Source organism: Telopea speciosissima, chromosome 7 (assembly GCF_018873765.1).
Source record: "Telopea speciosissima isolate NSW1024214 ecotype Mountain lineage chromosome 7, Tspe_v1, whole genome shotgun sequence".
Lineage (NCBI taxonomy): Eukaryota > Viridiplantae > Streptophyta > Magnoliopsida > Proteales > Proteaceae > Telopea > Telopea speciosissima.
In genome coordinates this window covers 65,215,872-65,243,431 of record NC_057922.1, presented here as the reverse complement: position 1 = coordinate 65,243,431, position 27,560 = coordinate 65,215,872, and the positions used below count along the sequence as shown (strand labels likewise).

Genomic DNA, 27,560 nt, shown 5'->3' with positions numbered 1-27,560 from the left:
TTATAGGGAGAGGGATGGGTATGCTAGCAGCCACTTGTAAGCTAGTACCGTATGTGTCAATCTCTCTCTTCTCCCTTTGAAATGATTCTCTTACCCCTGAAAGGGAGGAAGAGAGAAATAGACACGTAAGTTGCTAGCTTATGCTATATCGCTAGCATACCTAACCTTTTCCCTAATTTGTATTACTCATTTTATTTTGGGAGAAAATTTTCGTCTGCCCATAGACGATGGTTCACACCCACCATCCTAGGGATCATAAACCCTCCTAAGATTTTAGTATGTTCCCAAAATGCCCTACTGATATCTTTTCCCGCCCTCTCCTGTCCCGTGATGAATGAAATCCCATTCACCGTGAGTGGGAAAAAACTCGGTTCTTCGGTTATGTTTAGTAATTCATTAAGGTGGACCTAACTTCATTCAATTCAGGTCAATTTCATGCTTTTTGGCACTCGTTTTATGGCCTTACCTGATCATAGACCATCCTCAGCCTCACGAAAATTTCTTTTTGGTATTCGTCAAGTCGTTTTCATTGTTACTTAATTACTTACTAGTCACTCTTTTAAGCACATCATAGACCTCACCAAGTCACCATCAGATGCCGAATCCCGCTTAATAGCAATCTCTCGACTTAAAAAGAAAGGCCTTTTCATGGGTGGTGGAGAATGAAAGAAGTGAATTCATTTCCAAAGGGAATAGATATCTGAGAATGGATGAGGAAAAAGATGGTAGTGTCTCCATTGTTTGCCAAACAAAACCAATACCAAACCTCTAGATTTTTTTTTCTTCCGCATTTGGGGTAAAGGTGTCAATTTAGAATCCAAACAAGAACTTGAAATCAACTGACCATTTAAAATCAAATTGAATGGAGACAAGTTCGATTCAGTTTTGATTTTGAAAATTAAAATTTCATTGGATTTGAATTGGTTTTGATTTTATGCTAAAATATATCAATTTGAACTGAACCGAATCAAATGAAATGTAACCCAAACCTAGAATACTTAACCCTAATAGGCTAAAAAAGGAGCTCTAAGATTTCAGTTCCACTTTGTCTCTTCCACCTCCGTCTTTGACTATCAACTATCCTCACTTATTTTCTGCAATTCGGTACAGATGTTTATTTCCTCTTTCATGCCTTGCTTCTTCAAGTCTAGTACGAGACACTACAATGTCGCATACGAAACATATAAGTAAACTGAACAAAACTGATTATGAAACTGAATTCCTAAGACATATACGAATTGAATGAAACTAAATACAAAAGACCGAATAAAACCGAACAAATTCTTTGAGATTATGAAAATATTCGATTTTGTTTCAATTTTGATTTATACATATTGTATTTTGAATCAAATCAAAATCGAACCAATTAACACCCTTAAATTGGGGTGATACTCAAAAAAAAATCAGGAGTCAGACTTGCCCACACACTTCCCATGAAAGTGATTTGATGAGATTCGTCAGAGTAGATAGCATTGGTGTGGATGACAAGTGGGGACAAAGCAAACAAATTAACTTCTTCTATTTGTATACAATGAATGGGATTGTCTAAATGATATATCTACAGATGTATTTCGAACTTGACACTTTCATTTAGTTTTTCCGTATCTTATTCTCAAAATTTCTTTAAGTCGAGGCATAGTAAGGTTTTCAAAAAATAATTTAAAAATGACTAATCATTATGTCATTATAAAAACCTATTAGTCTTGCACATATTCTTTAGTACACATGTGATTAATGAAATGAGAGTTATCCTCATTGGAAAAAAATAAGATTATAAATCATTTGACAAGAAGAAAATCTCATAATTAATTAATAATGGGAGAGGTTTGAGCATGTATTGCTGTCAACTTTCAGTAAACTAGTGACATACGTTAATCACAAGGCTGGACACGAGGGAAAAGGGGTCTCTTCCAAAGAGAGAAAAGAGATGATGACACAAGTTGAGCACTGGACACCTGGTGGCATGCCCAACCTTTTCCCTTAATTGACAAACCTCAAGCCGCAGAAACTAACTGATTGATAGCTAAAATCTTCTTCAATTTTACTTGAATCTAATGAGCAGCTTACCGTTAAGTTAGCACACTTAATTTCATTTCTTCTCATGGCAGTGAGTCAGTGTGCTATTGGGTTTAAAAACCAAGGAACTAGAGGGAGATTGGGAACAGTGATTGAGGCTGCGTTAAGATAATTAGGCTTTGATTATATTTGCTTTCCGTATAAAAGATGTATGATTGTTGGGAATTGATGATGTCGGGCCTTGGTGCAACGATAAAGGTTGCTCCATTGTGATCAAGTGGGCACGGTTTCAAGTCAGGAAACAGCTTCTCTGCGAAAGCGGGGGTAAGGCAGCGTACATTATGACCCTCTCCAGACCTGTAGCGGTGGGAGCCAAGTGCACTGCATACGCCCTTAGTTAGTTGGGAACTGTTCTGGACAGATCAAATCTAAGCTTGTTATAATAAACATGAAACTTATTTATACAGGGAAGGATTCTTTTGTCCTTCTAATGAAAGAGTTAGTGGCTTCAAATCCCAACTAGAAGGGGACGCTTTTTTATTTTAGAAGGTGCGCCTGAAATGTCAAAAAAAAGCTTATCATTATGTCAGGGGCAAATGCAGCATTACATAAACGAAGAGAAGAAGAAACAAAATATCAATAAGAAAGAGCTGAAGTACTTGCCTCATATTTGATCCTTTCTGGCCAAATATGCAATTTACAAACAAGCCTTAGCTGGGGTGCTTTCCTGAGGATCAAGAACTGCAGGTTGGACTTCTGTGTTTGGTATGCATTCTTGGAATGCACTCTAAGTCGATTTTGCATTCTCGGATGATAAAACAACTATTTTTACCACTCGAGAATGCGCAATCAACCAGGAATGCATTCCAAGAATGCATACCAAAAGCAGCCTAATTAAAGGCTTAGCTGCATCTGATTAATGGTCCATACAGTAATAGATATGGGTTGCCCAGGAAGCACAATCACTTGCTTGCCAGCAACCAAAACAAACCAAGAAATATGAGTATGAACAGTAGGGAGAAGAAATAAGAACTGTGGATGCACCAATATATAAATACCCATTTCATTAAGAAATTGTAGACCTGTCAAACACTCAAAAGCAAAAAACCAAGACAAAACTCATTCAAACCAGAACTTGAGACAAGCATAAACTGTTCATTTGCTATACAGCAGAAAAAATAGATCCACCGTTAATGCCTTCATGCCCACTGTGATTTGCTTCTGGGTCCTCTGCCTTAATGTCATCCCAGCTCAAGGTTAGAGGTTTGACCTGAAAACCCTGGAGCACTAGAACTTTTCCTCTGAAGTCCTTCTGTTTCTTTAATGTCAAGATCATATGAATGGTGACAGTTTACACAAGGGGAAGGGTACACTGGATGACAAATATGTGGGCATATTAGTAAGATTCAAGAGACCTAAATCACTCATTTTGGTACAGGAATCGCATTCACCTTTTCTCTGAGCATCTTCTCATTCTCAAATTTATGAAAGCGTGGAGAACTCAGATGAAATACAATGCTGACACAGTCGTAAGCATAAGGATAATACCACAGTTGCTATTGTTGGCCCTGACTTTTCAGTGAGATTAACTCACTTTCTTGCTCTAGGCTTCTGACCCTTGTAGAAATTGGCAGCCATCTACGGAATCTCTCTGGCCACGACCTGCTCAAACGTGAAACCCAATTAATCCACAGGAAAATTTGGTTTTATTGAGAAATAAAACTTCTCAAATAAGCCTTTATCCCAACTACATCATTAGTTTTGCTAAGATATGTAAGGATAAGGGGATTTTAATGTGTAAGAAAATAAACAAATAAAATAAAATATATATGCTCAAAAGATGATCCAATATCATGATTGTAAGAATCCAATATATCAAGGCAATGTCTTAGCCCTGAAGCACCAGAACTGTGGAATAGTTGCCTTGTCTCATGATAAAAGGGTTCATGAACCACTGTTATGGGCCATTTTATAAGAGATTAATTAGACTAAAGTCAACTGGAACAGAGAGCCTTTAACCATCTGATCTACCAGAATATGCAGTCCTACAGTTCCTGCAAGCACTTGGGCCAAGAAAATTCCACATATTAATCTCTGGTAGGACCATAGTTGCCTTACCCAAGTTTGCCTACTCCACTAGGTGGCCCTCTTCAATAAAAAATGACAAGAATGACTAATGTGAGAGACATTGCAAAGGGAAAAGTGAAAATTTGATAAAGATGATTAGGATTACACAATATAGTCTATTGGCTCAGGATGCCTTCCCAAAACAGCCCTCTGCAAAGTATTTTAAATCTTTAAAAATTTATGTCCTGAAGACCTGTGACTTACAGCTCCAGTCTCTCATGAATTGCTCGTCGCACTGAAGAGTTGAGACCATAAGCAATAGAGTTGAACAAGCCCTAGACCATCAGCAACTGAATTAATACTCGCCAAAAAAATAACAGAATACTAATATAGATCAGTATAATCAGAACATGCTGTAGATGCTAACAGTCACAATTCAATTACTAGACACCTGCAGGTGGCATATATCACATGAGTTCCACAGGATTGAAGATGATATAAGATAGTATTGATATAATTAGTTGATTTAGCTTGGTGTAGGGTGCTTTTGCCTGGAAGCATGAATCTGGAAGTGATTTTACAAGAAATGGGTTGCCATTTTCAGTTGGTAGAATAAGTAGTGGGTGGTTATGGACAAATATATCATTGGAAACTTAGACACCTTTAAAACATGCAACAGCGTGGTGCAAGTAAAGGGTATGATTCTCAAAACATCACTACAAACCCTCTCTTTTAAACGAATCAAGCGTTCTTGTAATCCGAGAAAAGTACATTGTTCCATTATGATGGATAGAAGTCCACTTTGAGGCGTAGGTGTTACATGTCTTTATTTTAATTATTAGGATAATTTTAGAAATGATTATTTTAGTTATTATTAGTTATTTATGTATAATTAATGGGAGGGAGTTAAAAGATAATTGGAGTTGTGTTTTGCGTGGATGGTTTTGTGGAGGAGTTGTAGGATTTAAAACTACTTGTTATTAAGCCTATTTAATAGGTAGCATATGAAATGAATGGATAGAATTGAAATCGCCTAATTTATCTCTTAGTGTTGAGGTAGGCTTCCTCACCCAAGCCAGACGTCATTGCTTCGTTTGTAAAGCATAATCTCTCTCTCTCTCTCTTCCTCTTTCTCTCCCTATTATTTCTCTCTTTTATTTTATTTTATTTTTAGATTACTTTGCACTTATCATTTGGCATCAGAGCCCAGTCAATCCTGCGACTATGGGTACATAGATTGAGATCATCGAGGCCATGCGTTCATCCGTTCGGGATATAATGGCAATCTCCAACGAGATGACTAAAGTTTATCAATGTGTGCAACAGAGTTTGGCCGAATTGAAGAAAAAGAAGAAAAAGAAGAAGATGAACATTATGAAGAAGAAGAAGAAGATGAGGAAGACAAAGAAGACGAAGATGACGAAGAAGAAGAAGGATTCGAACCAATGCAAATCAAGCACCAGTGATGCAGATTCATCCATAGAAATTGGCTTATTTATTTAGAAATAGGCCTAGGGTTGGGTTATATACATGTTGGGCCTTCGTTCCCAAGGGTTTTCTATGTATTAGGCCACTTTAATGAGCCCAAACTAGGGGTACATAGGTTGCATACGGGATTAGCCCAATACTTAGTTTATTTTTATATTTTTTTAATTGAACCGGTTCAAATTGGTTGTATCCAATTGGTTCAATTTAAGTGATCATGTGACTTGGTTAAGTGGTCATGTGATATAAGTTGGTCTGGATTAGGACTCTATAAGTCCAGCCATGTTTTGAGTCTATTTCTTTTAGTATTTTAGTTTCGTAGTTAGTTTAAATTGCCTAATAGATTAAGGATTGGGTTAGGCCTTTCCTTTTTAGTGTAGGAGTCTAATTTTGAGTCTTTTATATAAGGTTGTAAGGGGGCCAAGTATAGACTACGAATTTGATTAATAAAAATTAGCTTTATGCTTGCTGCCATTGCTGTTGCTCTTTGTGAGTCTATATCCTTGTGGATCTCAAGGTGGCTAGGGTGGGTGGACTCTTGCAACTCCTTGCATCGAGAAGATTGGAAGGTTTCTTCAATTTTCAAGCTGCTACCTTTGAGTTTTTCAAACCAATCAGATCCTGGTTGAATTGGCTCCTAGTAGGTCTCCTACCTATCTAGGACTACATTAAAGTGGTATCAGAGCTATGGCGGAGGGAAGCTCCAACCAAACCTTGAAAGACCCACCTCCCTTCGTTTTCAAGACCCGAGTTCGTCTTCCCAATGGGAGCACAGTCAAATTAATTGTTGATGAGAGGCGACGTAACAACATTATTTCACAATCTGGGGTGGACATATTGTCCCAATCAGGAGAGATTTGCATCATGCCTACAGGTAAAGTCTTTGTTGAATTTGAGCGTTCCTCATATTCTGACTGCGCTTGGTGTCAGCCGGTACCATTTCCAAAGAGCTTTATTGCAGTAGGTTGTGATTGGTTGGACGAGCGACAAGGTTGGATTGAACTTGAAAACAACTCGTGTGTCCTACCTGATCGACACCGTCTATACCATTGTTTTACTCTAAAAGGGTTACAACCAAAGGTGACCACATCGACTGTACAATCATAGGGACTGCCGAATATGTCAACTCAAACGCAAGTGACATCGGCTGTGTTTGAAGTTTCACCAATGGCGGATGCACCAACAGAATATTCTACTAAGGCGGTTTGTGTTGAAGAGATTCAAGAACCTATAGTGAAAGAAATTCAAGTAGACCAAGCTGCACCAGTAGTTGAGATCATGGTTGAGAAGCTCGGCCATCAAACTGATGTGGAGGTCCAAAATACAATGGTAGAAGAAACTACTGAAGAGGTCTACATTGAAGAGAGTAAAGTAGACAAGGCTGAGGACATGGAAGATGAAGTGGTGATTGAGAACACTCCACAAGAAATCATCGACATCCAAGATGTTGTTCTTGAAGAGGTCGAGCACATAGAGTTTGTTATGCCACTATGGTTCTCTGAAGAGAAACCTCCACGCCTTGAAGACTTTATTCCTAATATTCTTGCCTCACCAGAGTTCTGTTTGGGAGTGGTCAAAGCAGCTACTCATATGTTGTTGCCCCCTCATCAATGCAAAATTCGAAGACGAATTTTTTCAAGCTGGGGAGAGTTGATGCAGATTCATCATCGAAATGGGCTTATTTCTTTAGGAATAAGTCTAGGGTTGGGTTACATACATGTTGGGCCTTTGATCCCATGGATTTCTAATGTAATAGGCCACTTTTATGGGCCTAAAATATGGGTAAATAAGTTGCATACGAGATTAACTCCCATACTTAGTTTTATTTCCATATTTAGCTTTTTATTTGGCGTTTTAAATTGAACCGGTTCAACCAATGGTTCAATTTAAGTGATTTTATTACATTTTCTTTTAGTTGTTTAGTTTGGCTGGACTAGGACTCTATTTTGAGTCTATTTCAGTTTCCTAGTCAGTTTAAGTTAGCTAATAGGTAAGGATTGAGTTAGGCCATTCCTTTTTAGTGTCTAAGTCTATTTTTGAGACTTCTATATAAGTTTGTAAAGGAGGCCAGCATTGAATACGGATTTGATTAATAAAAATTAGCTTTATGCTTGTTGCCATTGCTGCTGCTCTCTGTGAATGTATATCCTTGTGGATCTCAAGGTGGATAGGGTGGGTGGATTCCTGCGACTCCTTGCATCGTGAAGATCGGGAGGTTTCTTCAAGTTATCAAGTTGCTGCCATTGCCTCTGCAATCCAGTAAGTTTGAATTTGCAATTTGATTTCAAATGTTCTTCTAATCTATCCAGCCATTCCCCTTCTTTAGACCTAATCCACACCCCCCCTCCATCCATCAAACCCTAACCTCCATTAAACCTGCAACTCCTACCTTAACTAGGACTCCCTCATAACTTCAGATCTGTCTATCAATTCAAACCAAACTTCCAGCATACATCCCCCATACTTCTCCCTACACTCGATCCTAAACCCAGCTCATAGCTCCCCCTCTATCCCCTCCATTCTTCCACTCCATTAAAATCAAAAACCTGCAACTCAATTCTGTCCAAAATTGCAGAATTTTAAAACCTTCTCAAATCCTATCATTTATATGCCATAAAAGCACCCTAGACCTGCACATTAAAACCCCATAAACCCCATTGCCATTGTCCAACCCTAACCCTAGTTTTGACCTAGATTTCTAAACCCTAACCCAATCGGCCAGCCCTTGTGTGTGACCCCAGTACCTTGGCTCCTAGTGGGATTACCCCTACCTAGGACTACATTAACCAGTACTTCCTTCAAAGTGATACGAGACCCTACAATGAAATCGTCATGTCGTGAGATGACCAATCCTGACTCATTGATTTGGATTTTTCCTATTACGATATGGGATCCTGGCGAGCGCTTCCTCAATTTCACGATTCAAAGAGGGATGGAATGTTACGTGTCTTTATTTTAATTATTAGGATAATTTTAGAAATTATGATTTTAGTTATTATTAGTTATTTATGTATAATTAATGGGAGGGAGTTAAAAGATAATTGGAGTTATGTTGTACGTGGGTGGTTTTGTGGAGGAGTTGTAGGATTTATAACTACTTGTTACTAAGCCTATTTAATAGGTAGCATATGAAGTGAATGGATAGAATTGAAATCCCCTAATTTATCTCTTAGAGATGAGGTAGGCTTCCTCACCCAAGCCAAACGTCATTGCTTCGTCTGTAAAGCATATTCTCTCTCTCTCTTCCTCTTTCTCTCCCTATTATTTCTCTCTTTTATTTTTAGATTACTTTGCACTTATCAGTAGGCATATTTCATGTTCAAGGTTTCGGTTTTGAGCCCGAAATATTTCGTGAAACCGCAAAATTTCAGTCGAAACTTGTAAGGTTTTAATTACTGGTTTCGAGGCTCAAATAGCCAAATTAGGTCCCGAAACTTTAAGGAAACCCCATTTTAGGCCCTTTAAGCATAGTAGAACCCTTAGATCGCAAAAAAACACACCCAAAATGGTAAGACCCTAGGTTGGTAGTGTACGTTGTATGTTGTACGATGTTGTATACACAAAATTTAGTACTAGAACACACATAATTCAAATTAAAAAAACTAATTATGCTTTAGGAATTAATAAACATAAAATTAGAAACCATTTCATAATCCTCAAATGTTATACATGGTTCATTATGACCAAGATATGAGAGTGATTTGCCCAAAAATCACAAAAAAACGAGGATTTTTAGGAAGATTCCCTCTTTGGAGTCGAAACTAGCAAAACAATACCGAAACTCGAAACATGGTTGAAACTTCATCGAAACTGCAAAATATCAAGCGAAAGGATGCATTTTATACAAAGGGTTTGACAGAAACGATACCAAAATACGAAACATGGTAAAACCCAAGTATCGCAACTGGTTTCGTTTCGACCTTTGTTGAAACCAAAATATTTCACAAAATTTCCATGCCCCACGAAGGGCAACTAAGTCAAGAATAGATGTTGAAAGATGAAGTTAATCCACAAAATTTTGTGCAGAACTTTTCCATAGTTTTCTGGGTCAGCAAGATAACATATTAGATTAAAAACTATTGTAGGGTTATCTGATCTAGATGAATATGGATTATGGAGCCAACAAAACTCTCCAAGTTGAGACTGCAAGCAAAGGCCCCGGTTGGGTATCATGTACCCAAGGTTAAAACATGCAGAATCGGCAACGGGATCGGCCTCGGCCTATTCTGATTCCGATTCCAATTCCAATTCCAATTCCAATTCTGATTCAACTGGAATCGGCCTGAACCCTAGAATTCCAGTATGGAATATGGATCGGCCGCTCCGGATCAACAGGAATCGAGATCGCACTCAGCCGATCCCTTCGTTCCGATTTCAATTCTTAGAACCTTGCATATACCAGATGTATAGTTGGTAATTCTCTCAAGAATACCATTCTCAACCATATTAGAAACCATGTTCAAACTTCATAGGTGTATCAAATTATTTAGTTACAAAAGATAAAGAAAACCTAAACTGTTTTTCAAGAGACATACCATAAGTGCAGCCGTTCCAACATCAAGTACAGAAAGCCAAAATATCTTGTGGTTTGGTTCTATGAAATCATGAATACGGTTAATTGTACCAAACGTCCATGAACCTATAAGAATCAGCGGATAGTAACCCCAGCGATTTAAAGCCTATAGAAAAAAAGGAATCAATAGGAGCAAAATATAAAACCCAAAAAGAAAAGTTTCAAATTTCTTACAAAAAAGAGTTTTAGTTGAATAGACATACTAGAATACCAACCAACATCAGCAAGATAGTTATTAGTTACCAAGTTAAAATGTCCATCCAATGATAAGCATGATAATAGTTAAAAACTTAAAATATACCCCGTAATACAATGCAATCTCAACACAAATTGCTGAACCAAGAGGTCCTAAAAAAAAAGTCTTCTAAAATTTACAGATCCTAGAGAGACAGGATTTGTAGTTACCAAAGCTAGTGAAATACCCTATGGTCAACTTGGTGGATTGATGTAGATTCTGGCCAAAGGAAGAGACAAAAGGACCAGGCCCCCCCTTTGGGCCAGAGATGGACCAGTTTGAGTTAGCTCAGCAGGGCCAACTCGAGCCAGCCAAGCTGGGGTCCAAGATGCCCCACGATTGTGACAAGGATCCCCCATGCTCTCCAATTTTGAGAGGAAGATGCTCCACGATTTTGCTAGGATCCTCCTTTGACCAGTCAGCTGGATTTGATGCACTTTAGTAGTTTCCATATTTATTAGTTTCTAATTTGTGGCTGAAGTATAAAGCCAAGTAGTTTTAGTTTAGTTAACTTCTATTTAGCTAGGATTTAGTAGTTTCAATTTTATTAAGTTTCTATTCTAGTTTAGCTTTTAATTTTGGGAAGTTTCTATTCTATTGTAAGCTTGCCTAAGCTGTTAAAAGGCATAAAATCTTAATGAAAGATCAGAATTTTAGAGAAAAAAAATATCCAGGCCAATTAGCCATGAGTATGGGAGTATTCCCTGTGCTGCAACAGATGAGATAGCTGTGGGTGAGAGACCCAGGCTGAGAGAGCCATTCTCCCTACCCCCTACCATCTACTTTCTATCTTCTCCACCTTCTCTGTCTCTCCATTGATCTCTGTGCTCTACTGTGTTATTGTGACTGATCCACACATTGAGAAGGCCACTCGAGTACCTCCACTGCTGTTCCAGTGCTGCTACTGCTGTTGCTGATCACTCAAGATTCCTCCACCTCCTGCGGGATCCCAGTTGCTGCTATAGGTTGTCTGCAAGCTTCAAGGCTCCACAACTCCACCATTCCTTGTCAGTTTCTGCAGAGAGTTGGAGCACAAGGTCCCCACACTAGGCCCTGCCGCCCTACACTCGATCCTGGTTTGGTGTCCAGACTCTCACTGGTTTGCAAGTTCCAGCCAAACCCTCTATTTTGGTGACACCCCTGCAACTTCCAATTCTGCCGTCAGAATTGAATGAAATTTTCAGCAAAGGATAACCTCCATAGGACCTCCACTCGATCCAAGTATTGGCCCAAGTTAATGGCTGGTTTGGTTTCTACAGCTAAGTCCCCTACTTTCTAATTTGGTGGTTTTTCCCTTTGACTGTAATGTAAGGTTAAATCACGAATGATCTAACCCCAGGCAGGTTCTTGATCTCAATCAATAAACTTCAGATTAAGGGAACAAATCAGTAAATAAAACAGAAGATAGAGGAGAAGATGGAGGGATAGAAGGATAATGGGGATAGAGGGCTGTCTCAGCCGTGGGTCTCTCACCCTCAACTCTCTCAGTTGATCTCTCAGCCTTTCTCAGGACAATGGTTTGCAAAAGCAAGCTTCATTTGTTTCATTCATTCTATTCTTTCAAAAACTTACAATAAGGCCTCTATATATAGTGAGGGCTTAGCTAAGAAAATAGTAATAGATACTTGCTGAGAAGCTGCTGATGAGAAGCTACTGATGAGAAGCTGCTGCTGAGGGAATGGCTTGATTTGAAGACAAATTGGCTGATCCAATTCTGTCCAATTCTGTCCCAAAGTTAGGGACTGGTTAGGCTCGAGTTGACTGGTCTTGGCTGGTCTGGATCTTCTTCCTTCGATTGTATGTCAATCCATGCATGGGACTGGGATCTACATCAGACTGTTTCTAGCCATCCAAATTGGCTCCAATTTTGAGAGTGACCTGAGCTGGTCCCTACTTGAACTCAACCTTGATATTGGCCCATTCTATTGGCTGAAACCTGAGTTCCAGCACCACCCTTTTATTCTGAACTTGTGTTGATTCAAGCCCTTATACATAGGTTTATTCATTGACTATTGTGGGTTTAATTCGGACTAATTCTGAACTATTTTTAGTCTTACATTATGGATGAAAGCTGAAAAGTAGGTTCTTCAAGGGAAAATGAAATGGCCCAGATAACTAGATACATAAACAAGAGATCAACATAAGTTTAGTTTCTATAATGAAATTCATCTTTTGAAGAAAGGAACAATGGTTTGTCTCTTTTCTACTTCAAGGTATGCAGAAAGACATTTTTACTTCAAAGTCCAGACAGAAGTCAGGATCACTGTTTTCTCTACAACATCAGGTTTCCCCATGAAGTTATTCAAACAAGTTGAGAATCAATTCAAAGGATAATCATTTTAAGGCAAAATCTACCGTGAGGCTGGATCACGAAGGACTAGCCCCAGGCAAGATCTTCTTGAAAAAAGTTTAATGCTGGTTTGGACTTCAAAACTGGGCAACAATTGATGAACTTGTAAAAGATATTCCTTAATCGATCGCAGAACTTGTAGCAGATCACACAATGAAAATAAAAAAGGGAAAAATTGAAGACAGGATAGAAGAAGGATAATTTGGATTGAGCCTTTCACTCTCTCCCAGGTCTCTCACCCACAGCCTCTCACCGTACCTGTCTCTCACAGCTACATGGCTAATAACCACTCTTTGTTTTTTTATCTCATCCTGGCTGATCAATACAGCCTCTTGCCTTTATTTATAACTAAATCATGATTACAAATAGTAACTCCCCTTTTTGCTATTGAAACGATTACAAAATAGAAAACAAACGAAAATACAAACTAAATCTAACTAAAAGGAAAACAAAGGACTGAAATAGAAACTTAAGAAAATAGAAACTTCTAAATAGAAGCTACGCCTACTTTCTAAATCTGAAATTAGAAACTAGTACTAACTAACTGGTAAAACTGAATTTAGAAACTATCCAATCTCCTATTACAACAACAACAAACTCCGCCTTATCCCAACTGAATGAGGTCGGCTACCTGGATCCTTGCAAAACATAGTAGAGAAAACTGACTGAAAGTAAGCGAAATGAAGAATCGAGGACAAGAAGTTGAGAAGTACGAAAAGAGAAATGAAAGTAAGAGGAGAGAGTCACAGTCCAGGAAGTCTGGAAAAGCTCAGCTAGATGGGGTCGGCAACATGGATCCTTGCCCTTCAATAGGCTCTATACGATGTCATACTTATTACAAGACCCAGACTACGTATGTCATTCCTCACAACCTCCCCTATGATCATTTTAGGCCTACCTCTAACTCTTTTAGCTCCTTCAATTGGAATCAGATTACTCCTTCGTACTGGGGCATCCTCAGGCCACCATTAAACATGGCCATACCATCTCAAACGACATTCTCAGAGCTTGTCATTGATTAGGGCAACTCCTAAATCAGCTCTTATACGATCATTCCTTACTTTATCCTTCCTAATGTTTCCGCACATCCATCTTAACATCCTCATCTCTGCTACACATAGCTTCTCTATATGACACTTCTTAACTGCCCAACATTCCGCCCCATACATCATAGCCGGTTGGACAACAATCCTATAGAACTTCCTTTTAGCTTTAAAGGAATACGTCGATCACACAGAACTCCGGTGGCACTTCTCCACTTCATCCATCCCACTTTAATTCTTTTTGAAACATCATCATCTATGTCACCTTATTTATGTATGGTTGCCACTTTGCATTAACCATCATAGTGTGACTAAAATTACACCTCCTATTACAACAAAACTGGAAACTAAAAATAGAAACAGGTAAACTAACATAGCTAAAAAATAGGAACAAAGCTGTCCATATCTTGTACCCCATGCAAGCTGTCCGTATGTGCCCCCCAAATCACTGTTCATGTGAACAGTACTTGGGTACAGTTCATGTGAACAGTAACCTTTTTTCCTAAAAAAAAATTCTGTCTTGGTTCCTTCTCTTCCTTCATGCTTCTATCTGGAGTGGGGCTGCCTTATGTCATTATGTGATGCTCCATCGAACCAACAAAAACCTGCCACATCATCAGACTAGGCTGCCTCTCACAGCAGTTGAATCCCACAACTACACTGGGCTGGTTTTGGGGCTTGTTCCAGTGGCTACACATAGACCTGTGATCTACATCATCATCGAAGTGATTTTTCTTGGGTTTATTAAGGGCTAACGTTTCCTTCATGCCCATGTAAATGACCTCTTTTACACGGACTCAGATCTACCACATTTCAGATTGGATGGGCCCAAATTTTGTAGACATGTAGACACCTAGCTCCCCTGTTCACATGTCAAGTTTCAGCCAAATGGATTTTCCAAGTAGGAAAATAAGGCATTGAAAGATCCAGAAAATGGGAGAGCGCATGCACATACATGGAGATGCATGCCAATACACTGGGCAGGGGGGTTATGTTTGAATTTGCTTCTGAAATTTGACATGTGGGCTATCCAAACCGTCCCAGGTCTATCCAATGGTTTGAAATTGCCACATCATTCTACCACATGGCAGAATTAGGGGTCCTGTGGAAAGAAGCTTCTCTACACTAGAGTCACTAGACCGTATAAAGGCAAAATTGTCATATTCTAAAAGTTAGTTCCCAGCCAACATGATATCATCTCTAAACATTCCAAACCTAAGTTGGGATACTATTTAAACGTAAAGCCTAATCTGTCTTCAACCTCATTCCAAACCTAAGTTGGGATACTATTTAAGCGTAAAGCCTAATCCTCCTAAGCCAAAATTCCCTACATGATGCTTATTAATAATTTCCAAAAGGCACCTTCATGTTTCTTTAATATCCCTCCTTCACCAAGATTCTTTGGTCCTCGTTCCTATAGTATCTAATATAAAGTAGTTCCCTAGAGTACTTCCCAATCATTCTAGAAAATTTGTATACCTTTCTTACCATAATTGGAGCCCTATCTCACCGTCATATTTAGACTTGAAGGAAAACAGGAAGGATGACATTTATTGATTTCCTATGACAATGGAGTCTCACAACTGAAGCTGGTGACTACTCCACCCTCCCCAGTCCAAACTATTCCTATCCTTGATTACAATGAATGCTAGACAGTCTAGGGTTTGAGGATAATATCACCCTTAAAGGCCAAAGTTCTCCCTCTAACCATACCAAAACCAAGTCCACCCTCATGCAATGGTATTTGGATCACCATTCACCAAAAGTATTCCAGTTCTTTGCCAATAACAATATGAACCACAGATCAGTGAAGGCATTTTTGGACTGGAGATAAGCAAAAAAGATTGATGCTCATTATTCAATTCTGTTCCCCATTCCTTCTCAAAATACCCTTTTAAAAACTCAAAAGTCAAAAAAATTGCAGAAAACTCCCTGACAACTACTTCTACAGCAATAACTGTCCTCTAATAACTACTTCTACAGCAATAACCGAAATAAAAACTAAATGCAGGGCAGGTAGGGCTTGGGTTTGGGCCTGAGATGATATCCCTTGGAGTATCTAATTGGGCTTGGGTTAGGGCTAGTAGGAGCAGCCCCCAAATGTCCTGCATCAACTCTCTCGACCTCGAGTTTGGATAAACCCAGGAAACCAGTCCATCTGCTGCACATCCATGCCGTTCCAAAGCTCTGATAATTCACGAGAAAAAGAGACGAAATCTTGAAACAGCACGTCCTCTCAATATTGTTGAGTGGAATGTCGAAGTCATACACCATTACTGTTGCATCATCTCTGGTGTTGTTCGTCATTCCAACTTGGGATAAGATGAAATAATATGGAACGATTGGTTGTTGCAATCATGTGGCTAAAGGAGTTCAATGGATGTTATGGTAAAGAGGACAAGGTAGTTGTATATGAGTATTTTGGAGTTCTGGCTTGGGGTTTCCAGAACAGGGAAGGGAACAAGATGAGAGAACTTAGATAGGAGAAGAAAGATAAGAGGGGAAGAGAGACCGAAAGGGAGAAGAATCCCGAGAAAGAGAGATTCACCCAATGTTTGGGCTTTGATACCAAATGATGGGGGACCAAAAAGGAGAAAAGAGAATCCAGAAAGGAATCAGAATTGCATGGGGGGGAGAGAAGAAACTAGAGAAGAAGAAGCAGTACAAGAAGAAGAAGAAGAAGAAGAAGAAGAAGAAGAAGAAGAAGAAGGGGGGAAGGAGGGTGCACACGCACACAACCAGATACTCAATTCATTGTTTCCATTATTCAATTCTCAAATTACAGCCTTTAAAGGGAACAAATTACATGCTCGTAGTGCAGATCCATTCAAGGTTCTCAAAAGAATTAATGCTAATGCTTATGTATTTGATTTGCCACAGTTCACCCACTCAGTCCATTTAGGCTGAATAATCTACATACATTTACTATTGTTTTGCATATCAGTTGGTGAATGGAATTTATTATAGCAACTATTTTTTTTCTTTAAGAACTTTGACAGCTCCTACAGTATTCCTGCTTAAGGTTGTTTATCATTAACACCATCACATATTGCCCAATTGGAACTAAAACATTAAGAATGCATCAGCCTAATTATATTCTGACCATTACTTTATTGTTTCTTACTGCCAAATATCTAACCGTAAGAGATGTATGTTTGCTGCCTAAAAGTTAAGGACTCAATTTTGTGCAATACCTAGACTTTAGAAACCTTCCCTACATCAAACTAAATGCAGGGCTGGCAGGGCTTGGGCTTGGGCCTGAGATGGTATCCCTTGGAGTACCTAATTGGGCCTGGGCTAGGGCTAGTAGGAGCAGCCCTCAAATGTCCTGCATCAAAGATGCCCAGAAAAAAATGGGGCAGGGCATGAACCAGCTCTCTAGCAACAAGAAATGAGAATATATTGGTGGAAATGAAAATTTTATTCAGAACAAAGATCAATGATAAATCCAGTGGTCTAAAAGAACCACTCCAAAGTTGGGTGATCGGAGGGTAACTAGAAGAGCATCCCAAAAAACTGAAAGATGAAAAAAAAAAAAAAAGAAGGGGGGGGGGGGGGGGGAACAATGAAAAAGGTTGGAAAATATCCATCTTGTCCTACATACAGATGGGGAAAGAGGGATGGGGAGAGAGATGAGACATGACAAATGGAAAATGACACACAAGAGATGGAAAAAAAAAAAAAAAAAAAAAAGTAACACCAAAAGAGAAGTTGCCAGCACAGTACCTTCATATCTGCCCTTACTTCTGACTGATGTGGTCGTTCTGACATACCCACAGCCATCTGAAAGTTTCAAGGCCACTGTGTAAGCATAAATTGGTTTGAACAGATATGAAAAATGCATTAAGACACTAACAATTCTAGCTTATCCAACTTTCTCGATTGACATTACATTTTATGTTAAATCCAGGGTAGAAAATTACATACGCGGGTTGCATTATTTAGCATACGTATCACTTGCAAGTATGTAAAGCCATTGAATAGAATTGCACCCCAAAGTGGAGCATAAAATGTAATGAAGTGAACAGCCTGCAGAAATAAATACAGTAGAATAAGGTTCATGTAACAAAAAATGACACAGAAAATGAAGAGGAACTGCTTGAAAAATAAAAATAAATGAGCAAACTGTTACATAACGGCTGTGGACAGAGCCTTCTCTTCACTGTCACTTATCAAGTTTTAGACCAAATGGAGTTTGTCAAGCAGAAAGATAGAGGTTTGAAAATCCAGGATTAGGGGAAAGTGCAAAATAGTCGTTGGGACATCCTAGGCATGTATGGATGGTTAAAATTGAGTAAAAATTTTGATTGGTAGCATACACAGACATTTCCCTGTCTATCCAACAGTAGGAATTACCACATCATCCTCCCACATGGCAGAATTAGTGGTCCCGTGGAAAGAAGCCTCTCTCTACCGGACCATGTAAAGTCAAATTGCCAAAATCAAATATCTACTATCTCATAAACAAAAAGCATGTCAATTAAACTTGATTTTAAATGGATAATAAACCTCAGATTTTGCATGTCAACTTTGCATCCAATGTTTCTATTGACTTCTGTGCAAAATATAAAGTCCTTATCTAGGTTCATTGGCGAGAAATTGTGATGCTAAATAAAAATAAAATCGGGTTATACTTTGTTAAAGTAGATGAGCTTCTCAGCAGTAGCATTGCAGATGGCTTCCTAATCTTCAAATCACCCCTTCTTCCAGTCACATTTTCACCACAAGAAACTAAATAAACTTAAAAGTCTTCCACTGGATACCATTAATACTAGTAATATTCCAATTGGAAAATCAATACACTATGTTTCATACTTCCATGAATAATGGCAAGAAATTCTAAAGGCCATCTATCAACATTGACATAATGATAAGCTACTAAAAGATATACATCTCCTGCTTCCTAAATCATTGAACAAGGCAATAAATTCTTCCGGGGGAAAAAACTAACTACACTTAGATTAAGCATGTTTGCAGCTACAGCCTAATCTTTACATGCCTTTCCAGCGCGTCCTGTTTCTGTCCAACACCAGATACCTAAGCGTCCAGGATCATTGCCTATAGAGCGGATGACAGTCAAAACCAGTGACGTTCCTGCAGCAAGGAATTTTTTAAAAAAATTGATTTTAACACTTAATCACTATTAGCATGACACCAAACAAACTTTCAGGAAATGGAAACACAAGAAATAATTCATAAAAATATTAATGCCACCAACTTCCATTTTATGTCTGAATACCCCTTTTAAATGTCTAGTTAACTTAGCTTGGATTCATAGCACCTACCGTCACTTGATAACTGAAAAATAAACTATACAAGGAAGCAAACTTAAAAAATGTTTGACTTCACCTGAGTCGAAATTCTCTAATTACACTCAAATTACTTAAACAATCACTCTCATCTTCTGAAGGGTGTTATTATTCATCGTGGGGTTTTCAAATCTAAAGTTTGACCTTTATCTGAGAAGGTTGACTTTTTTATGGACCGAGACTTTTGGGAGTTTGACTGTTTCTTGAGATCCTGCTGTGAGATTAGGTCTGAGATATACTATTACAGGTCTACTCCTGCATTACCTTGTATGGCCCATCACTGATCAATCAAGGTAATTCAACTGGTAACCACCTTGGAAGGAAGTGAGCTTCAGACAAACTTAAGGCTCTGCTTGTTTCCAGATAAAACCACATAAAGGAATATTTTCACCTAATGACATGGTTTTTTCTGGAAATAAATGAACCCCAAGTGGAAAATAAATCACTAGTTAATATAATAATGCATACCCCAGACATACAAGTGAAACATGGGCTCCAAATCTTCAACATCCGTTTTATGTCTAACAACAGTGCGGTGAAGAGTGAAAGCAATTGTTGTAGTCCATAAGAAAGAAGCAACAAAAAAGAAATGTGTGCTATAGCCTTGAGCATAGCAAAATAATCCCTTTGATGGATCCCTGCATAAAAAATGGAAACCATGAGCTTTGCATGTGTTAGCAGAAGCTACATGCAATTTGACTGATCACTGAAGGATGAAATTTTTTAATCAAATCTAGTGTTTAAGGACACAAAACATGACATGATGCAAAGAAGCATACCCAACCATGCTGAAGAAACTGCAAAGCATATCCTGTACAAAGAGAAAATGTTGTTAGGATTAAAAACAAAAGCAAAGAAGAAAAAACACCAATATTGAAGACATCAGATCAATGAGCCCATAGCGTATAACAGGAATGACAAGAACATAAATGAGAATTCAGGTCGGCTTATGAACTGATAAAATTATAGGGTGCTCAGCAATTTAGAGTATGATAACAGAAAAATTACTAGCTGTACAAGTACAGAATATAACTCAGTCAGTTTAACAAATTTTAAGCCCCCAGAATTTGGGAAAGAAAAACAAGGCCTACTGGCAAATGATTAAAATGGCATGTATGATTGAAAATTACAGTCGTCAAGGAATGAAAGAAAGATATTTTTTAAACAACAACGACAACAACCCAGCCTTATTCGAGCTTAATGGGGTCGGCTACATGGATCCTGAAAGAGACAACGGAAAAAAAAATGAGAGATTGGGTTGGGGGGAGAGGGGGGGGGCAAACAATATCAGCACAAACTAAATGGGTCGACTAGAAGGAGGGCGTACAACATCGCCACAAATTCTAGGGCATCGACCCTTATTAGCTACGTACCGCTTCTTAAATACCCAACATTCTGCTCAAGGTCTCAAGGTGGAATGAACACAAAAAACACCATCACAACATTAAAGTCTCACTAAATGGGGTTGACCGCATGGATCATTGATCTCCAAACAGCTCTATTTGAGGTCATACTAGGAACAAGGACTAAACTAAGTATGTCTTTCACCAATTCTCCTAAGGTTATCTTAGGCCTGCCTCAGGTTGTTTTGGTTCCCTCAATCAGGATCAAGTCACTCCTCCGGACTGGGGCACCCGATGTCCTCTGTTGAACATGGCCAAACCACCTCAATCGACTCTCTCTAAGTTTATCATGAATCAGAGCTACTCCCAACCCAGTCCTAATATGATCATTCCTTACTTTATCCTTCCTAGTTTTCCCACTCATCCATCTCAACATCCTCATCTCTACAACACCAAGTTTGTTTACATGACACTTCTTCACAGCCCAACATTCCGCCCTGTACATCATAGCTGGTCTAATGATAGTCCTATCAAATTTTCCTTTAAACTTGAAAGGGATACGCCGGCCGCACAGTATTCCGGTCACGCCTCTCTACTTCATCCAACCTATTTTAATCCTTTGGGCAACATACTCATCTATGTCGCCCTCCTTGTTTACGATTGATCCTAGATAGCTAAAGTGGTCACTTTGCGGGATCTCCCTCTCATCAATATTCACCACTTCATTATCAGTCTCAGAGCTGCTAAAGTTACACATCATGTATTCGGTCTTAGTTCTACTTATCCTCAGTCTTTTGATTCCAAGGTTGTTCTCCATAGTTCCAGTTTGACATTAATCCCTACTTTTGTCTCATCTATCAAAACAATATCATGTGCAAAGATCATCCACCATAGGACCTCATCTCGTAGGCTTCTTGTTAAGTCGCCATGATAAGCGCAAACAAATAAAGGGCTTAAGGCTGATTCTTGGTGTAGTCCAATTGAGATTGGGAACTCACTGTCTTGGCCCCCCGTTGTTCTAACGCTAGTCACACCACCATATATATCTTTAATTATGTCTACGTATTTACATGACACCCTTCTATTCTCTAAAACACTCCAGATTAGCTCTCTAGGGATCTGACGTAGGCATTTTCTAGATCTATAAAGGCCATATGAAGATTTTTTTTACCCTCTCTATATCTTTCCATGAGTCTCCTTAATAAGAAAATTGCCTCCATTGAGGATCTTCCTGGCATAAAACTGAATTGGTTTTCCAAAATAGTACTCTCCTTTCGCAAGTGAGTTTCAATAACCCTCTCCCATAACTTCATCGTATGGCTCATTAACTTTATGCCCCTGTAGTTACTACAATTCTGAATATCTCCTTTGTTTTTATAAATTGAGACCACAAAGCTTCTCCTCCATTCATCAAGCAATTTTCAAACACCGAGGAAAATTGATAACTTCAGTATTATTTTTCTTTCATATGTACAATAATCACCTTCCACATCCTTTTTCTCCTTTTTCTCTCATCATAACTGTCTACAATCTGTTAGTTAAGGCAACAAATTTAATTGGAAAGGTTTATCTGACCTAAACCATGCTTTATTCCCCAAACCACCCCAACTGAATAATTGATAGATGGGATAAGAGAAAGTCAACAGAAGGAGTAACAAAATAAAAGAGAGGAAAACCATCATTGTACAAAGGAAGGATGATTCATTCACTCAAGTTGATCCCATTTTTTCTCCAATGAATTTTGTCACCATGAGGAAAAGGAATGAAAATAAACAAAAATAGTAAATTAATCCTTGCAGTCTTGCACCAAGCCAGTATAATGATTGCTTACACTTCATTTTTTTCTCACATGCTTGCATTATCCTCAACTACAGTAAGTGAAAAACTAAGAAACCCTAACTTCAAACCACTCCTTTTCTTATATCTCACTTCAATACGCTGGAAAACTCAAGGTAGAAAGTGTAACATCTCCAACCAGAATAGAAACAACGATGAATTTTCATCGATTTGATAATTTTTAAGGGAAAAGAAATCAGGCAGAGTGTTATAGACCAGTCCAGTGTTAGAGATGCAAATGACATCCGTATCATCAGAATTTGTATAAATGCTACTCATATTCCTATCCAACATAAAGAACTTGATAGCACCTTCATTGGCACGTTGGAAGCACTACACAATCAATTGCCAGGAGAAAAAAAAAAGTGTCTCAATTTACAATTAGAGATCAAGAAATTATTTGTTTTAAGTTCCAAATTTTCAGTGCATGAACATTGGCTACTATTGAAATTTATCACGGTACATTGCACAATTGTAGCGCAAGTATAAGCATTTGAGACACACAGAAAAAGTTAAAACACCGAGAAATTACAACCAAAACACAGATCTAATTACCGAAGAACGAAACCTGTCACTTTCTTCGTAAATCTAATTACACCCAAAAAAACAAGGAATTAAATTTCTAAAAATCTCAAATTATGCAAAGCTAGATGACATTCCAAATCCCGACCATAAGGAATGAGATCCGTCCAGAAATAATGGAATTCAAAACCGGTGACTTTATTGTTTTCCTTCTAAGCTCGAAACCAAGATAAGGAGGATTTAGCAGATGGTTTGACTTGACTTACAGAGAGGGCAAGAAAGAAGACAAGCTTGAAAGAGAATTTGCGAAGCTCCTTGAACAGAAGGTAGCACAGAACGATGAAAGATGAGCCAACAAGTGAGAAAGTAGACGCCCCAGCATTCACTGCCGTCAGAATCTGGCGATCATGTACAGTGAGACTTCCGACCATCTGCGATATTGCCATCTCAGAATCTGAATGTGCGTATGGATGGATTGAAACAGATGAGAAGAACTGTGACTACAAGCAAAACCAAGTCGTAGGTTCGAAGGAAGGAGAAGCAATGTCGAGCGAGAGTCGGCAAAAAATTAAATTACTAAATTACCCAAAAAGTTTTTTTTTAATTTAATTAATGGGTGGAGATTTATGACTTTTTCAACTCTTTGTGACAGACCCTCTCACACGCAAGCCTGTGTAACTAATTTTCCCCTTTTTTAATAAGAAAAGAAAAAATATATAATTGAAAAGATAAGAGAACCCGTACAATATTATGATGAAGGACTGCTTGGTTTTTTGTGGACTGTTACATAGGTTGTCAAAAAATTGCAAGGCTAGGTAGTATTTGTTTTGTGAGAAGGTGATTGGCATGCCTTTAGTTCCATCAGCCACTTCTGACAAAAGGGGAATGAGTCTCCATGGTCGCACCACCGAAGTTGGGTCTTGAAGCATAGTATGAATTTCCATATTGCAACACCATATTTCGCTGATGGTTATCTTAGCTGGGATGCATATTGAAAACCATTTGAGAGGCCAAAAATCTATCTCCAAAAAAAAGTTAATACCCAAAAAACCTGCAGCTATTAGTAATAGTTGTCCTTCCAACAAAAAAGAGCACATCCACCTCGATCTCTTTAGGGAAAATTGAGATGTTCCTGTGCAAATAAGAACAATGTGGTGTAATATGGAAAAAGATTGCAAACATGTATGTAGGAATAATCATTTTTACCAGAATAAAACACAATAAATGGTAAAGTGGGGGACGGGGGAAATATTTAAGTCCGTCAACCATTTTATGAATGTTCGACAAAACTCCCAAAAGATCAGGTTTAACAAAGTTATGGACAACTTTGTTCCAAATTTTTCAGATGAAATAACAGGTAACAACAAAAGTCGAAAAAAAAAATCATTTAGAGAGATGCTTATCCTGGAGTTTATCAGACAAGATAGAGGCACAAAACTGAAGTGAAGACTTATGGGAGAGGTATTCCGTTCTCAATCCCAAGGGGCCAGCCACCCAAACATGTTTACACCAGTTACATGAAAGGAAGAGATGCCATATGGATTCAAAATAAGATCCACATAAAACACAACGGGAATCGATCTCGATCTATTTCGAAAGAGATGTTTTAACAAGGATTTTCGATTGGGGTTCAACGAACCAGCTTCCTCCACGATATAGGGCAAAATAGACGGTTTAGAGCAGTGGAAATCCTGAAAGCAAAGTCAACATCAGAAATAGAAAAATCAGCAAACCAGTCTTGCCGAAGAGAGAGGAGATTCTTTGGTTCAGAAGACAAAGAAATAGACAGGGCCACAGAGTTGCGAATGGAATCAAACTCAGCGGTGAGCGGGGATGATGAAGATGATGGCATCAATTTTCTCTTCTTTGCGCATGAGGAGAGGCTCGGGTTACCCAAGAAGAAGTCTTTTCCAATTACAACAGCGAGGGATGTAGCATCAGAGAACAACGGAGTAGGCATTCGGGAACCATAAAAATGCTGGTGGATAACAACCTTTTGAGCAGGGTCTTCCAAAGATTTGAACTAAACATCAGTGAAAAGTACTGGGGGAGGGACCAAAGGCACAGCCATGAAGGTAGTGTTCTGAAATAAACTAGAGAGTTGGCCCTCGTAAACTTGTTCTGAGCTGAAAATCGATGGTTAGTCAATCAACGGCTGGGTGTGAATTCCCTCCCAACAGAGACTAGTTTCGGCTTGGTTCCCTTCAAATAGTGAAGAAATAAACAAATCCTTGCCAATCTCCTTCGATAGTCTACCTGTTGTAGGTGGCAAAGAGAGGAGATAAATCCTCACAATCCATATCACAAGAAGGCATCTCCAAATTTCCATCGCCATCACAACCAAGCTCAGGAATTACAGAGGATATTCCTCCAGTCTCAAACTTACTAGGAATCTCAAAAGAGGGGATAGAATCTGGAGAAGGGGACGCTTCTAACATAGCTTCAGGGTTAGAAGAACACCGCCCCAATGGGCGGAAAACAAGTAATGGAGGGGTAAGTGACTCATTGAAAAAGCCCTACGGAGGTAGGCAAGAAACACTAGGGTCTTAGAGAGAAGGGCAATGGGTTGTGTCATGAAATATACGACCACAACGGAAGCAAATGGAATACAGTTCAATCGGTCTTCTTTTCTTAAAGATAATTTTCACTTAGGGCAATATCCATGGGAAGCCCCAATTCCACAGAATTATTATGCAAATCAATTAAGCGACCAGCACACAAAATCACTTGCTTGATAAGATCTTTCTTGAAACAGCAGGAAGGAATACCCATCACATGGACCCAGAGCAGTAGTGCCTCCCTTTCATATGCATAAATATTGTTTCCCAGAGGATGTAGGACCAAGTTTAAGAGCTTCTTGTCACACCACCATGGCACCAGAGCCAAAACCCGATTTCGGTTGGCAAGAGAGTCAAATTCCACATGAAAATAACTATTTTCATAGCAGCAAATATAGGATGCACCATATGATTCCCAGAGGGCTTGAATACATGAGTTGATAGTGTCCTTAGAAGGTCTTGGGAAGCCAATGACATAACCGTAGATAGTGCATAGGCAGAGGCGAAAGGAGCATAGTGAATGCATGGATTAGCATTCCCCAAATCCATACTAGAAGGGTGAGTGACTCATTGAAAAAGCCCTATGGAGGTAGGCAAGAAACACTAGGGTCTTAGAGAGAAGGGCAATGGGTTGTGTCATGAAATATACGACCACAACGGAAGCAAATGGAATACAGTTCAATCGGTCTTCTTTTCTTAAAGATAATTTTCACTTAGGGCAATATCCATGGGAAGCCCCAATTCCACAGAATTATTATGCAAATCAATTAAGCGACCAGCACACAAAATCACTTGCTTGATAAGATCTTCCTTGAAACAGCAGGAAGGAATACCCATCACATGGACCCAGAGCAGTAGTGCCTCCCTTTCATATGCATAAATATTGTTTCCCAGAGGATGTAGGACCAAGTTTAAGAGCTTCTTGTCACACCACCATGGCACCAGAGCCAAAACCCGATTTCGGTTGGCAAGAGAGTCAAATTCCACATGAAAATAACTATTTTCATAGTAGCAAATATAGGATGCACCATATGATTCCCAGAGGGCTTGAATACATGAGTTGATAGTGTCCTTAGAAGGTCTTGGGAAGCCAATGACATAACCGTAGATAGTGCATGGGCAGAGGCGAAAGGAGCATAATGAATGCATGGATTAGCATTCCCCAAATCCATACTAGAAGGGTGAGAGGAATGCCCAGAAGTAGCACACCATGTAGAAGAAGGAAAATACCCTCAATTCGCAGCCCGAGTCAAAGGTCGACGAGTAGAATACTTGGAACCACGACAATCTGAGGAACCCTGGATACCGCCATGAGAAGGTGAGTCTTTGGGATAATTCGAACCTCACGATGCCATCACCTCCAAAGGGAAAAACAATAGAAAAAGAACTCCAAAGGTGGGCAAGGGTAAAGACTCAAGCCCATGAAACAATGAAAAAGGAGCACCAAGCAAGGGCTAGGGCAAACTGTAGCTCAAGCAGGAAGCGAAAAAACAAAAGCACTCAAGGCTCAAGCAACCACAGATAAAAGAAAATTGTCAGGAGCAAGAGCACAGGAGAAAGAAAAAAGAGTTGAAGTTAGAAGATAAGCGGAGACAATAGAGAGGGAAGAAAAGAAGGAAAACGGATTTCCAATAAAGAAGCCCTAGAGGAAAACTGGCTTGACTATCCAATCGAGCAAATAGTAAAGAAGAGAAAAAGGAAGAAGGATAGGTGGAGTAAGGGGATAGGAGGGTGAAGTGGAATAGGAGAAGGTTAAGTGGGCGACGGGAGATTAGAGGACTTCATGATTGCCTTTTAGAGGTCAACTTGTAGGTATAAGAAATCAATGGGTAATAAATTCACATCTTCATAACCTCATACTCAATGAATTTTTTTATCCGTTTCATTCAATTCAGATATCAGTCGGTTTGGTGGATTCCGGTTTTCATCAGGTCCCGTCATAAATAGTCCAAAACCAATCCGATAAGGACCGATTTGACTTGGTCCAGTTTTTTTTATTGGTGTTTATCAATTCGGGCTAGGTTTTCTAGCTTTAGATAACCCTCCCCCCCCCCCCCAATGACAATCGCAACAAAAACGTCCAAGAGTTGATAATCATGTCCATACCCTAAAGTTGATAATCATGTCCAAGAGTTTATAGTCATCTAGGAAAATAATCCTCTCCAATTCCCTAAAGTTGTGCAATGCGGCAGTGCTAGGTGGAGATGTCAGCATCTGGCAGGT

General features: G+C 39.0%; 1 protein-coding gene across 3 annotated transcripts; it reads right to left on the bottom strand.

Annotated features, from left to right (window-relative positions):
- Positions 1–3,037: 3,037 nt before the first annotated feature.
- On the bottom strand, positions 3,038–23,304 carry LOC122667973 (G-protein coupled receptor 1). 3 transcript variants are annotated; one of them, XR_006333884.1, is made up of 10 exons: positions 23,046–23,304; positions 19,858–19,889; positions 19,547–19,716; positions 18,769–18,863; positions 17,697–17,798; positions 17,496–17,552; positions 10,104–10,247; positions 4,348–4,418; positions 3,468–3,678; positions 3,038–3,388 (listed from the first exon to the last, which is right to left on the bottom strand). XR_006333884.1 is itself a non-coding variant. In XM_043864478.1 (9 exons), exons 1-9 carry the CDS (start codon positions 23,223–23,225, stop codon positions 3,573–3,575), a joined length of 957 nt encoding a protein of 318 aa, XP_043720413.1. In that variant the 5' UTR covers positions 23,226–23,304; the 3' UTR covers positions 3,038–3,572. The 3 variants fall into 3 exon arrangements, 1 of the variants encoding a protein (XP_043720413.1); XR_006333885.1 differs by having other exon boundaries at positions 3,038–3,286; XM_043864478.1 differs by having other exon boundaries at positions 3,038–3,678.
- Positions 23,305–27,560: the final 4,256 nt, after the last annotated feature.

Bases quoted from the DNA above. Each gene is read 5' to 3' on its own strand.
- LOC122667973 (XM_043864478.1), bottom strand. From the start codon at position 23,225: ATGGCAATATCGCAGATGGTCGGAAGTCTCACTGTACATGATCGCCAG. The intron at 18,864-19,546 runs GTATGCATTATT...TCCTTGCTGCAG, and splicing joins GTTTCACTTGTATGTCTGGG to GAACGTCACTGGTTTTGACT. The intron at 10,248-17,495 runs GTACTGTGCTGG...TTTTTTCTATAG, and splicing joins AAGTAAGGGCAGATATGAAG to GCTTTAAATCGCTGGGGTTA.